Source organism: Ranitomeya variabilis, chromosome 7 (genome assembly GCF_051348905.1).
Source record: "Ranitomeya variabilis isolate aRanVar5 chromosome 7, aRanVar5.hap1, whole genome shotgun sequence".
In the NCBI taxonomy this organism is placed as follows: Eukaryota; Metazoa; Chordata; class Amphibia; order Anura; family Dendrobatidae; genus Ranitomeya; species Ranitomeya variabilis.
The window spans coordinates 41304684-41319539 of NC_135238.1; the positions used below are offsets into that span (position 1 = coordinate 41304684).

The following is a 14856-nucleotide window of genomic DNA, read 5'->3' on the forward strand; positions in this document are numbered from 1 at the left end:
GTCCCTGTTACAGCTGAGTCCTAGAGGTGCTGTTGGTGGAGCACAGTGCCTAAACTGACAGAGCAACTTACAAACAATCTTATCTGTCCAGCCCTAGAGATATTCTTTATTTTTCACCACTGTGTTTGGAACTTCTTGGTCCGGACTTGTCTTTATACTAACATTTTACAGATCTTTCATTCTTCTTTTTCTTTAATTTTACTGTTGAACTATGACTCTCTGGAGACATCTTTGTGTCTTAAAGGAGTATTATGCAAATAAAACCATATCCCTGTCTAAATGAGAAGTGATACATGTTGCTAATATTCTCTGTGTTTCGTTTCCTCAGTTCTTCATTTTTAGTTAGTAAATGGAAACAATCTTGCTTCTATGCAGAGGTTCTGGCCCTGATCTCATCTGAGAAGTGGATACAATTGTATCCAGTTTACATTCAGACAGATACATTATAGAAAACCACAGGAGAGCTCTCTGCTGCCCATGGATTTTATCACCTATCATCATATATTATGTTATAAATCTGTTACACAGACTTGTTACCATTATAGGGATACCCAAAATAATAATATTTGGGTCTCATATTTAATAAATGATAATATTAAAAAAAAAAAAACAACTGTTCAATTTCCATTTCTTAGCATGGCTGTTTCATTTATTTCCATTCACTGACAACAAGCCGAGATCACGACAAGTGAAGAAATTGAAACCGTACCGTAATTTTTTCCTTGACCATGTGTCATGGATGTTGTCTATCCGTGGTTTTCACAGATAGAAGAAGTCACTTAAGTCTAAGATGATGTTCACGTGTCCACAAAAAAAAAAGAATCCAATTTACCGATCAAATTCGCACATTTTAGTCTATGGATCCATGAACTGAACACATCTGAGTGCTCTCCATTTTTTACTGTTTAATTGATAAGAAAAACTTTGATTTTATAAAATTATTTTTTGCATGAAAGAAAAATCGGATAAAGCCATTGATCAACATTTTTAATCAATTACCCCAGACATCTGAACTAGCAATTGTGGGTCATTACCTCCTTCTTGTTTGACTTTTACCTTTTTTCATTTTGTCTGAGCTCAGGTTGGAAATATCAATGATGATTTTCTTTTTAGGAAAATGAATCAGTCCATACTATATTATACTGTGCGCGCACAATGTATCATTTGGGTAGAGATTACACAGATAGATGATATACCGTAAGGAATATTCTGTGTATATTCTGAAATCTCCTTTATCCTTAACTTAATCACTTTATCACTGATAAGTGCAGAACATTTAACGAATAGATGAGGCCACTGAATAATTGCTGCAAATTCTTTTAACTTTTATTATGGACAAGTGCTTAAAGGGAATCTGTGAGCACGTTTTTTACTATGTAATCCGACAGCATCAAACTATAGGGGCCGAGACCCCTGATTCCAGTGATGTATCCCTTAGTTTTCAGGGTGCAGCTTTTGTTACAGATCTAGCAGATCTCTGAATGCTGAGCTGTGTATAACCCCGTCCACACTACTGATTGGCAGCTTTCTGTGTACATTGACAGAAAGCTGCTAACCAGTGCTAGGGGCGTGATTGGACTAGCAGGCACGAGACAGATAGTCCTCTAGTGATAATCTCCTGTTGATAAAACACTGATTATATTGAATTAAAACAACCCAGTAAGTGACACATCACTGGATTCAGGGTCTCATGTGCTGCTCTCATATTACATAGCAAAACCCAAATACCCTTTAATATACAGATATAGCCTATGGTATGCATTCAAGTGAAAGTTTTTTTGCAATCGCTAACTTGACAGAGAATCCATACTAGAAATCTGAGGCTGATCCTTGGATTTCCGCTGCAGATTTGCATTAAAATGCCCTTGGTCCACAAGGAAATGAGTCCTCTTTCATAGGACTTAGGCTATGTGCACACGTCAGGATTTTATGCAGAAATTTCCTGAACAAAACCGGAGATTTTCTGCAGAAAATCTGCATGCGTTTTTCTCGTGTTTTACTCGCGGTTTATGCCCGGATTTTTCACGTTTTTTTCTGGAGCTTCCCAATGCATTAAATAGCGGGAAATTCGTGATAAATCCGCAAAATGAATGAACATGCTGCGTATTTTTCCGCGATGCGTTTTTATCACGGAACAAAACGCACCATGTGCACAAAAATTGCAGAATACATTCAAAATGATGGGATGCTTAATGTATGCATTTTTTAAGCGTTTCTGCTGTGGAAAACCGATGAAAAAACGCGCAAAAAATGCGAAAAATCCAGAACATGTGCACATACCCTAATTCGCTTGTTACAACCTGCTGCCATTTCTAGGCAGAATCGGGAAAATGCCTTGATAGGTGACATGTCAATTAATTGTTTTATGAATTGTGCAGAGATTATCGGGGGCAGCTATTGGGTCTGGAGGTTGCAACTGGAGCCCCAATGAATTGCGAGGCCAAAAGCCCCATCTTCCACATAAAATACACTAGTATTATAAGTAAAATCCAAGAAAAAATGAAAATGAGCATATACCCTACAGCAAGAAAATAGTAATACCGATGGGTACACCTTGTCGCAGTGGGATGGCTTTTATGCTTTTTTGTTCAAACTATTAATTACTAACTGCCCAATGTTATTTACATGGACTATTACTATTTACTTAATAACTTGCTGTAGGGTATATGCTAATTTTTGTTTGTTTTTTTCTTGGTTTTTGTCTGTTAAATGGCCACAAAGTGAACGTGCTCTTAGGCTATATTCACACTTTGCGTTTTTGCTGCTTTTTTTTTTCTGAAGGCAAAACCTGCTCTCTTAGGCCGGTTTCACATGTCAGTGATTCCGGTAGGTGAGGTGTCAGTTTTCTCACGTACCGGAGACACTGACACACGTAGACACATTAAAATCAATGTGTCTCTGCACATGTCAGCATGTTTTCACGGACCGTGTGTCCGGGTGCAAAACACGGAGACATGTCAGTGTTCGTGGGAGCGCACGGATCACACAGACCCATTAAAGTCAATGGGTCCATGTAAAACACGTACCGCACACGGATGCTGTCCGTGTGCGGTCCGTGTGCCGTGCAGGAGACAGCGCTACAGTAAGCGCTGTCCCCCCAGCGTGGTGCTGAAGCCGCCATTCATTTCTTTGCTGCCATAGGGGTGGAGCCGCATATTCATGACTGTAATGGGCGGCACCACGTGACCGCTCATACAGGAGAAGCTGCGGCGCGGAGAGGACACTTCGAGGGAGCCGGGTATTTTTTTCAGCGGGCGGGCGAACAGGGGGTGGGAGGGGGATGGGGACAGGGATCTTTATTTTAAACACCCCAAAAAAAATGATTTTTCATTTCTTCTCTCCAGCGAACGCTGCTGGAGAGAAGAAATGAATGGCGGCTTCAGCACCAGATGCAGGGGACAGCGCTTATCTCTAGGTACTGGAATTATCTGGACATGTGGGACAGGTCTTAGACTTTGCTGGTACTGTGAAACGCAGCTGAAAATTTTCATAAAAAATACCTTAAAAATCTGCAAAAATGCAACATGTGAACATAGCCTTACACTTTACATGTCTACCAGCTTATGGTACGGCTCAGTTTTTTTTTTCTTATTTTTAGTATTATAAATAGTACCTGGATTTCGGGGCCTTATATAAGTTTACAAAGACCGTCAATTTTGGCTACAGCTGTATGAGCATAGTAGGCGTCTGTAGCGCCTATATATTAGTCACCCTTGATTAGGCTCTACCCATACCTATCAATAAGCAGAGTGGCGCAATCACAGATAAGTTGTATATGTTTTATTGTTCCATCGATACGTTCAGTGACCATCAGTACATTCCACATGAGACATCACCCGACATCATTACATCCACCAAGCTGGTTCCTATGTTCCCTCACTGAGGGATGACATGGAGGTGGTGTGACGCGCTCCTTATTACGTCTTCTACATTCGGGTTTTTCCTTGGTAAGTTCACTGAGCTGTGTGCACGCCTGGAATCCACATCTTGTTTAGGAATGAACCAGTTCTTGGAATTCTATAAGCATCGAAGACAAAGGGTTGGGTCGTCATCATCAACATTTTATCCCATAATAAGTAGAATAATGTACAGTAAGAAACATCATAAACCAAGATGTTTAAAGGGCTTTTCTCATCTCATGCTGTCTCCCGGGTTTCTGCACCTTTCTAGGTTTTTGCTTTGATGAGGCAGATATTTCAGATACCTCTTAAAAAAACTAACCAGGGTATCATAATTATAATATTGGGATTGATGACACACCTGGGATCTCCAGAACATGGGGCCCCAATCTCATGGTCGCTTTGACCCATCATGAGTTAGACTAGCAAGAAAGACCATCTCTTGCCCATCACATCCTCAGCTCATTGATTTAAATCGGAACGGTGTAATACCTAATTTCACCAGCAGTGGCACTGCAGGAAATATCAACGTTTGAAGGCAGATTCCACTGCTGCTCACTGATTTGTATGGGTTCCGGCAACAGATTACTCTGATTTTATTTGTAACAGAAAAGTAATGTGAAAGTTACCCCCCATTTGAATGTAAAATATTCCACAGTGGATAAAGAAAGTCTACACACCCCTATTAAAAATGCCAGGTTTTTGTCATGTAAAAAATCATATCAAGAAAAATAATTTTTCCACCTTTAATGTCACCTATAATCTGTACGAATCACTTGAGAAAAAGAACTTAAAAAATTTCGAAGTGTAAAATTAAAAATAACTAAGCTAAAATAATGTGGTTGCGTAAGTGTAAAAAATCTCATAGTTTACTGTGATTGTGTCCAGAATTAGCCATTCACACATATGTTAAGTAGTCAGTACACAGCTGCCATCATTCACGGTAATTCTCATTAAGATCATATAAAGTTTAGCAGTTCTAGTGGGATTTTCTTGAAATTTTCTTATTTGCATTTTACAGAAAAAGCCATGGTCCATAAACAGCTTACAACACAGCAAAGGGATCTAATTTTTTAAACTTATAAATCAGGAGAAAAGTCCAAAAAATATTCCAAAGCCTTAGGTATAGCATGGAATACAGTGAAGACGATCTTCAAGAAGTGGCACAACAGTGACATTACCTAGAACTGGACATCGCTCAACAAAATGACGAAAACACAAGAGGAACATTGGTCAGGCAGGCTGCCAAGATACCTACAGCAACGTTAAAGGAGCTGAAGGAGTACTGATTGTGTACTACATGTGACAACAGTCTTCTGTATTCTTCATTTGCCGGGCCTGTAGGGCAGAATGGCAAAACGGAAGCCTTTTCTTGCAAAGAAAACCTTCAAGCCCAGCAAAGTTTTGACAAAACCTAAACGTTTACCAAAAGCTCATGGGAAAGTGTGTTATGGTCTAATCAGGCAAGAGATTTCATTTTTTGGCCATCATTCCATTAGGTAAGATTGGTGCAAAACCAACACTGCACATTACCAAAAGATCACCATACCCACAGTGAAGCATGGTGGGGGCCATATTATATATTGATGCTGCCTTTTTGCAGCTGAAACTTGGGCTTTAATCAAGATGAAGGGAATTATGAACAGTTCCAAACCAGTCAATTTTGCATCAAAACATTAATTCTGCTAAAAAGATGAGGAATTTCACCTTTCAGCACAACAATGACCCTAAGAATACCCACAAATCAGCAAAAGAATGGCTTCGCCAGAAGAAGGTCAAAGTTTTGGAAAGGCTCAGCCAGAGTACAGATCTGAATCCAATTGAAAATTTGTAGATGCCCTGAAAAGGGCGCTGTGCACGCAGTCTTGACAGATTTGGAGGGTTACTGCAAGGAAGTGTGGGCAACAATTGCCAGTTCTCGATGTTCCATGCTGAAAGACTCCTACCCTAAAAGACTGAATGCTGCCATAAACTCAAAGGGTTCTACAACCAGGTGCGTGTCAATCGCTGTCACAGAGGGTGAGATCGGGCCCATGCCGGAGGGGTGCCCATCGATGCCAGCGTCTAGTTCAGCTGGATGTACATGTGTAAAAGCACATTCAGCTGCAATGTATTGCTGCGCAGAGACCCGCTGGCTCCCTGCACTGCAGTACACGCAGACGGACAATCCTTTGTTCTTTTTCTGCAGCTGCACAACGGGGGACATCATATTGAGAATGGGCCCAACATGGGGAATATTATACCAGGAAGGGGCCCAGGATGGGGGACATTATACCAGAAAGGGCCCAGGGTGGGGAAAATTACACCAGAAAATGGCCCAGGATGGGGGACATCACACCAAGAAGGAGTCCAGAATGTGAGACATTATTACTGGTGAGGGGCAGGATGATGGAACATTATACCAGGATGGGGAACATTATGCCAAAAAAGAGCCCAGAATGTGGGACATTAGGACTGATGGGGGGCAGGATGGCGGACATTATATCAGGAAAGGGCCCTGGATGGGAGACATTATACCAGGATGGGGACATTATTACATATGTACAAAAAGTTTCCTGGAGGAGCTGATGTTCTTTGGATGTTTATGCGAAGAATGGGTCCAGATATGTCTTCAGATTAGACAATGTGAGCTTTGTGCGGTCATCGGCTCATCGCTACTATCTAAATTGATGGTGATGTGTACTGCTCACCTTCAGCTCCGATCTTCCCATCCCCATCGTGGTCGGCAGCAGACACAAATTCTCTAGTTTCTGTGTTAGTTAGTACTCTGGCACTTGGCTCAAAACGCTGGAGAAAAAACCTGGGGGGGGAAATACAATAATGTGAGCTTCTTTGTGAATAATGAAGATTTCCTATGTGTTCCCACACCTCACTGTTTCCACCATCACATTCTACGCCGAAGGATACACGTCTGATGGGAATGTTCCCCTACAGGGGGCCATCACCTCTGTACTACAGAAAAAAGGCCATGATGTTCCACGGAGAGCCAAAATGGGCAAAGTATGTTATTGGGGCCATTGATTTATGGGGGCACGTCCAAATACCAAGTGCTTATAAAGAATATTGTCTATGGAGTTTGTAATTTTGTATGGGGGCAGACCTTTCAGATTCACCTAATAAACCTAGCTAGAGCCCTGTAATTAAATACTGGGAATTGATGACATTTTAATTATTCAAAACAAGCTTTTTGCATTTACCCCCTTAAACAGTAAGTTCAGACTATGTGTCCCCCATACTTTACACTGCAGCCAAATTAACAACTGTGTACCCGGCTGCGGCTACTATAGAAATGACGGAGGTTCTGTGCTCCAGGAGCATCTGAGAATTTCAATCCGGCGACGGTAAAAACTAATTGGCGGGAGTGCCGGTTGTTGCACCTCCATTGATCAGATACTGATGACCTATCCAGCCATCAATTAAAAATGAATGGTCAACCTATTTAAGCTTGTCATAATAATAATGACTGTCCTGGTGATATTAGGATCGCTAATAATAATGACTGTCCTGATGATATTAGGATTGCTAATAATAATGACTGTCCTGGTGATATTAGGATCGCTAATAATAATGACTGTCCTGGTGATATTAGGATCACTAATAATAATGACTGTCCTGGTGATATTAGGATCGCTAATAATAATGACTGTCCTGGTGATATTAGGATCACTAATAATAATCACTGTCCTGGTGATATTAGGATCGCTAATAATAATGACTGTCCTGGTGATATTAGGATTGCTAATAATAATGACTGTCCTGGTGATATTAGGATCGCTAATAATAATGACTGTCCTGGTGATATTAGGATCACTAATAATAATGACTGTCCTGGTGATATTAGGATCGCTAATAATAATGACTGTCCTGATGATATTAGGATCGCTAATAATAATGACTGTCCTGATGATATTAGGATTGCTAATAATAATGACTGTCCTGGTGATATTAGGATCGCTAATAATAATGACTGTCCTGGTGATATTAGGATCGCTAATAATAATGACTGTCCTGATGATATTAGGATCGCTAATAATAATGACTGTCCTGATGATATTAGGATCGCTAATAATAATGACTGTCCTGATGATATTAGGATTGCTAATATTAATGACTGTCCTGATGATATTAGGATCGCTAATAATAATCACTGTCCTGATGATATTAGGATCGCTAATAATAATGACTGTCCTGGTGATATTAGGGTCGCTAATATTAATGACTGTCCTGGTGATATTAGGATCGCTAATAATGACTGTCCTGGTGATATTAGGATCGCTAATAATAATGACTGTCCTGTTGATATTAGGATTGCTAATAATAATGACTGTCCTGGTGATATTAGGATCGCTAATAATAATCACTGTCCTGTTGATATTAGGATTGCTAATAATAATGACTGTCCTGTTGATATTAGGATTGCTAATAATAATGACTGTCCTGGTGATATTAGGATCGTTAATAATAATGACTGTCCTGGTGATATTAGGATCGTTAATAATAATGACTGTCCTGGTGATATTAGGATCACTAATAATAATGACTGTCCTGGTGATATTAGGATCGTTAATAATAATGACTGTCCTGGTGATATTAGGATCGCTAATAATAATGACTGTCCTGGTGATATTAGGATCGCTAATAATAATGACTGTCCTGGTGGTATTAGGATCGCTAATAATAATCACTGTCCTGGTGATATTAGGATCGCTAATATTAATGACTGTCCTGGTGATATTAGGATCGCTAATAATAATCACTGTCCTGGTGATATTAGGATCGCTAATAATAATGACTGTCCTGGTGGTATTAGGATCGCTAATATTAATGACTGTCCTGGTGATATTAGGATCACTAATAATAATGACTGTCCTGGTGATATTAGGATCGCTAATAATAATGACTGTCCTGGTGATATTAGGATCGCTAATAATAATGACTGTCCTGGTGATATTAGGATCGCTAATAATAATGACTGTCCTGGTGGTATTAGGATCGCTAATAATAATGACTGTCCTGGTGATATTAGGATCGCTAATAATAATGACTGTCCTGGTGATATTAGCATTATATATCTGTATAAGACGCACTACGGCTTACTTGAGCTCTTCCTCTTCAATGAACCCGCTCTGATCATCATCTAGAATCCTGAAGACCTCTTTCACTTGAGCTCCAGTCTTTTTAGTCAGTCCACAAGTTTGGAAGAATTTTTTGAAATTAAAGGATTCAGGGGCTGAAAATCACAGGAAAAAAAAAACAAAACACTTACCGTAAGTATTTTTTTATCAATTATTCCCGACATTATCACCAAGGATCCCCAAATCATGGCTCTACACTATCCTGCCGCAGCGGAGCAGTAACTGCACTCCGCTTTTTCCATCAGTCCCGCAGAGAATGAATGGAGCGGTGCGGCACATTGCTTAGCCACTGATCCGTTCCGACACAGTATTATAGAACCCAGCGCAATGCTCGGACTGGCCGTCGGCTCTCCCTACCCGAGCGTTACAGCACGGATTTCTATGCAGCCGATGGCCAGTCTGAGGATTGGGTTGCGATCCCCGTCCGATTTATATGGCCGTCTGATTGTTAATAAACTCTTATTATGAACATATTTTCAGACATGATACATTTTTATAAGAAGATTTCATGTAATTTCAAAAATCACCAACGGGAAAAATGTAGAATATCTGATGTGAAGATCTGATTCAAAACGGAAACCCTTTATCCAAAAACTGTCTCTCGTGACTTGCACCATATTTATTATGTTCTCAGATATTTTTTGTGGTTGTGGCTGGGAGTATATAGAGTGGGATGTATATGTGGGGGAAGCACAGTGGCTCAGTGGTTAGCACCGTTTCTTTACAGCGCTGGGGTCCTGGGTTCAAATCCCACCAAGGACAACATCTGCAAGGAGTTTGTATGTTCTCCCCATGTTTGCGTGGCTTTCCTCTGGGTTCTCCGGTTTCCTCCCACATTCCAAAGACATACTAATAGGAAATCTAGATTGTGAGCCCAATCGGGGACAGAAATGATAATGTCTATAAAGCGCTGGAGAGTAATAATAATCTAAAAAAATAATACCGAGTGGCAAAATTTAGGTACAAATTTCTGGCACAAAGTAAGTCAACTAATAGGTGGCGCAAACTAAGACTAGCCAGTATAAAGATACATCAGATTTAACAAATATTCACTGAAAGGGACTTAAAATTCAAAAAACATCACAGAATAAAGACCGATGCACTACAGGATGCAGCACCCTCCATGGTAAAGGCGGGGGCATCATAGGTGCACAATACTGATGAAACGACCACTCACACAACGACCATTCATGGTGGGGTGGTGACCTAGTATAATAAATGCACTGGGATAAGGCTTGTATTGGGCGCCAGTCACACAGGTACGTGTGATGTACGGTGTCTGGCCTACAGCCTGTTGGTGAGCTGCTCAGCACTATATACAGTGGGGCAAAAAAGTATTTAGTCAGTCAGCAATAGTGCAAGTTCCACCACTTAAAAAGATGAGAGGCGTCTGTAATTTACATCATAGGTAGACCTCAACTATGGGAGACAAACTGAGAAAAAAAAATCCAGAAAATCACATTGTCTGTTTATCATTTTATTTGCATTTTATGGTGGAAAATAAGTATTTGGTCAGAAACAAAATTTCATCTCAATACTTTGTAATATATCCTTTGTTGGCAATGACAGAGGTCAAACGTTTTCTGTAAGTCTTCACAAGGTTGCCACACACTGTTGTTGGTATGTTGGCCCATTCCTCCATGCAGATCTCCTCTAGAGCAGTGATGTTTTTGGCTTTTCGCTTGGCAACACGGACTTTCAACTCCCTCCAAAGGTTTTCTATAGGGTTGAGATCTGGAGACTGGCTAGGCCACTCCAGGACCTTGAAATGCTTCTTACGAAGCCACTCCTTCGTTGCCCTGGCGGTGTGCTTTGGATCATTGTCATGTTGAAAGACCCAGCCACATTTCAACTTCAATGCCCTTGCTGATGGAAGGAGGTTTGCACTCAAAATCTCACGATACATGGCCCCATTCATTCTTTCATGTACCCTGATCAGTAATCCTGGCCCCTTTGCAGAGAAACAGCCCCAAAGCATGATGTTTCCACCACCATGCTTTACAGTAGGTATGGTGTTGGATGGATGCAACTCAGTATTCTTTTTCCTCCAAACACGACAAGTTGTGTTTCTACCAAACAGTTCCAGTTTGGTTTCATCAGACCATAGGACATTCTCCCCAAACTCCTCTGGATCATCCAAATGCTCTCTAGCAAACTTCAGACGGGCCCGGACATGTACTGGCTTAAGCAGTGGGACACGTCTGGCACTGCAGGATCTGAGTCCATGGTGGCGTAGTGTGTTACTTATGGTAGGCCTTGTTACATTGGTCCCAGCTCTCTGCAGTTCATTCACTAGGTCCCCCCGCGTGGTTCTGGGATTTTTGCTCACCGTTCTTGTGATCATTCTGACCCCACGGGGTGGGATTTTGCGTGGAGCCCCAGATCGAGGGAGATTATCAGTGGTCTTGTATGTCTGCCATTTTCTAATTATTGCTCCCACTGTTGATTTCTTCACTCCAAGCTGGTTGGCTATTGCAGATTCAGTCTTCCCAGCCTGGTGCAGGGCTACAATTTTGTTTCTGGTGTCCTTTGACAGCTCTTTGGTCTTCACCATAGTGGAGTTTGGAGTCAGACTGTTTGAGGGTGTGCACAGGTGTCTTTTTATACTGATAACAAGTTTAAACAGGTGCCATTACTACAGGTAATGAGTGGAGGAAAGAGGAGACTCTTAAAGAAGAAGTTACAGGTCTGTGAGAGCCAGAAATCTTGATTGTTTGTTTCTGACCAAATACTTATTTTCCACCATAAAATGCAAATAAAATGATAAAAAAAACAGACAATGTGATTTTCTGGATTTTTTCTTCTCAGTTTGTCTCCCATAGTTGAGGTCTACCTATGATGTAAATTACAGACGCCTCTCATCTTTTTAAGTGGTGGAACTTGCACTATTGCTGACTGACTAAATACTTTTTTGCCCCACTGTAAGTGCACCCCACGGGGCCACATGGGAAGCCCACGTACTGAAAGAAATGTGCGTGAACAAGTCCTTGAGCTTCTGGTGAACTGCGGTGTATGACCAGGAAAGCTCCAGGCGCATAGACCCAACCTTTCCATCAGGACCTATTCATTGTAGGGAGTAGCGTAGCAGCATACGCACATTTTGGTTTTTTTACTTTGGTGTCCTGTGTCCCAGTATGAAATAGGTCACTGCCTTCCATTGGATGAACATGTTTAGAAACGTACATTATCCCTCCTAGGGAAGACTTGGAATGTTGCTTTTCTTTGTTTCATGGAACATTAGGAAAATAACAAAATCTTGACTTTACCTTGGCATTCTCTCAGGGCAGCGGCAATATCGGAAGCGCTGAGGATATCGGTGAGGGTCATGTTGAATCTGTTAAGAGACACCATGAAAGTAGGAAACATAAGTAATATACGAGCTCTCACAAAAAAGTCCTTCTATACCGCTCCCCTTATAAGACTCGGGTTTTATCACGAAAAGTCCCTTTTTAATTAGATCAATAACTTGCTCATTAAATTAGATCGAACTAATTAATATCTTTTTTTGCAAACTATTCTTTCAAAATTGGAACTTTTCAAAAGAAACAGAATTAATAAAAAATTCTACATTACTATAGGGGATAAATGAACGAAATGATGAGATTTTGTTTATTTATTATAATATGAAAAGGTTCTGTAGGATATATGTTTTTACTGTTTTTATGCGACCTTCCTAAGAAGGCTACTATATTTGTGAAAAAAAAAATGCAACATTGCCCAGCTACCTTCTTATTACTGTTTGTGCAAATCGCGCAGTAATAAGGTCTGTAGGTACAGTGTATGGATGTTTCATACACTTCATAGTATAGGAGGGAGGAAAGAAGTGCATGTATAGACTCAGTTTAGTGTGTGGTGGAGGAAATATATATTTTTCTCTATTTTACAAACGATAATCAAAAGCTCTTTTTGTGAAAAATAAGAGAACTAATTTCCCTGGGGGAGCAATCTCTGTGGATCTCCTGAAGAAGTAAGAACAATGCGAAACGCGTGGAGAATAAACTGCACTGATACCTTTCATGAATTGGAGACAATATCAGCAGCGCGGGTCACCCACAACTTCCAAATTCTTTTAATAAATAAAGATACATATCCTTAAGAACCCTTTAAAGGGGTCCATAAATGCTTAAAATGACAAAGCGATTCTAAAAACAAACAACTTTTCAGTTTACCCCCTAATAAAAAATTCTATCCTTTCCCAAGAAAGGAAGGATTTTTAATTTTGTAGAGTCCAACTCATTGCCTGGGTTAACGAACCCCCTGTAATCCCAGTCTGTCCAGTTACCTAGGAAAGGAGCGGATAGCACGAGCAAGTTCTACGTTTTACTGCCTGCCCCTAAAATTCATGGTTATAATTAATAGTAATATAGTAGAAATAATAAAGATTCTTATCTCTGTAAGTAAATAAAATATACTTTTTTTTTTTATTAAAAATGTTATTTGAAAAAGAAAAAAAATACAATCTATATTTTGAAGGCTTATGTAACAGGCTATTGGTTTATGGTCGTCCTTTAGTTATAAACAGTTTTTACATATGTACGTTTTTTGGCAAAAGTTGACAAACTTTTTTCTATACAAACAAAAAAAGCATGTATTTATATTTAAATTACTGTCAAAGTTTTGTTAACAGCATAGTCAAATGTATCTCAGCTTTTATACTATTTTTATAGATACAAATATAATTTTTTTAAGGTAATTATTGATTAGGCGTATGTACTTAAAATATGAAAAAAAACAAAAGAAAAGGAAAAAAAAAAGAAAGAAATGAAAAATGAAAAAAAGAAGATACAACTACATCTATATTCTAACCCACCAGGAAGGGTAGAGAGCGTCTTACCGTATCTTGAATTGTCGAGGACGAGGATGGCTGTAGGAGCGGAGAACAGGTAAGGTGATAGAACTGGAAATGGAAGGAAAAAGACTGGTTTATATAGGATTCCACAGGTGACAATAAGTGTTACTTGGGTTACCAATTCAGGGATCAAGTGCAAGATTTGGTGACAAGCTCATGTTTCTTACCCAACTAATCAACCTCTGCTATTTATACCTGCATGGAATACACATGGACCTGTTATATGGTTCGTTCTTAAGAATTGTTTTATGTCCATTGTTATCGATAACGTTATCCCAATACCAAAGTTAGGTTTATTCCTTCGACTGATCTTGGGTCAAATACATTGTATCTGTTCCTGAACCCAATAGATATATATATGTATTGTGTATTTATTATAGTGTTTTGTATATTCAGATTTTACTTTAATTTTGGGTCAAAATTTCAGCTAAAGGGTCTCACAATGGAAAGTAAGAGATTCACATATAGCGGAAAGGAAGGAATCCATTTTCTATGCATGTACAATATAAAGGTTTACTTAATTACCCCTTAATTACAAGTTTACTAATTGGAGTAAAGTTTCGCAAAGTTAGTTACAGCTGAGCGCAATGTGTATTTTTTTTTTTTTTTTTTCGTTTTTTCACCCCCTTCTTCCTAAAGCCATAACGTTTTTATTTTTCTGGTCATATAGCGTAATGCTAGGGCTTGTTATTTTGCAGGACGAGTTGTACTTTTGAATGACACCATTAATTTTATCAAATAACGCATTGGAAAAGTGGAAAAAAAAATCCAAGTGCGTTGAAATTGCAAAAAAAAAATTCAATTCAACAATTGTTTTGGGGGGATTTTATTTACCTTGTTCACTATGTGATAAAACTGACCAGGCAATATGATTCTCCAGGTCAGTATGAGTACACAGATACCAAACACGTATAGTTTTTTTAATTTAGGTGATGAAAAAAAATCGGACATTTGAAAAAAATAATAATTTAAT

General features: G+C 39.5%; 1 protein-coding gene across 2 annotated transcripts; it reads right to left on the reverse strand.

Annotated features, from left to right (window-relative positions):
* Nucleotides 1-3773: 3773 nt before the first annotated feature.
* On the reverse strand, nucleotides 3774-13941 carry LOC143784907 (parvalbumin, thymic CPV3-like). Of its 2 annotated transcripts, none has more exons than XM_077273535.1 (5): nucleotides 13872-13941; nucleotides 12301-12366; nucleotides 8997-9129; nucleotides 6590-6699; nucleotides 3774-4017 (listed from the first exon to the last, which is right to left on the reverse strand). In XM_077273535.1, exons 2-5 carry the CDS (start codon nucleotides 12359-12361, stop codon nucleotides 3992-3994), a joined length of 330 nt encoding a protein of 109 aa, XP_077129650.1. In that variant the 5' UTR covers nucleotides 12362-12366; nucleotides 13872-13941; the 3' UTR covers nucleotides 3774-3991. The 2 variants fall into 2 exon arrangements, with proteins under 2 accessions (XP_077129650.1, XP_077129651.1); XM_077273536.1 differs by having other exon boundaries at nucleotides 12301-12368; nucleotides 13869-13937.
* Between the last annotated feature and the right edge of the window lie 915 nt (nucleotides 13942-14856).

Bases quoted from the DNA above. Each gene is read 5' to 3' on its own strand.
- LOC143784907 (XM_077273535.1), bottom strand. From the start codon at position 12,361: ATGACCCTCACCGATATCCTCAGCGCTTCCGATATTGCCGCTGCCCTG. The intron at 6,700-8,996 runs GTAAGCCGTAGT...TTCCCCCCCCAG, and splicing joins ATTGAAGAGGAAGAGCTCAA to GTTTTTTCTCCAGCGTTTTG. The intron at 4,018-6,589 runs GTGAGCAGTACA...CGATGCTTATAG, and splicing joins TGGGAAGATCGGAGCTGAAG to AATTCCAAGAACTGGTTCAT.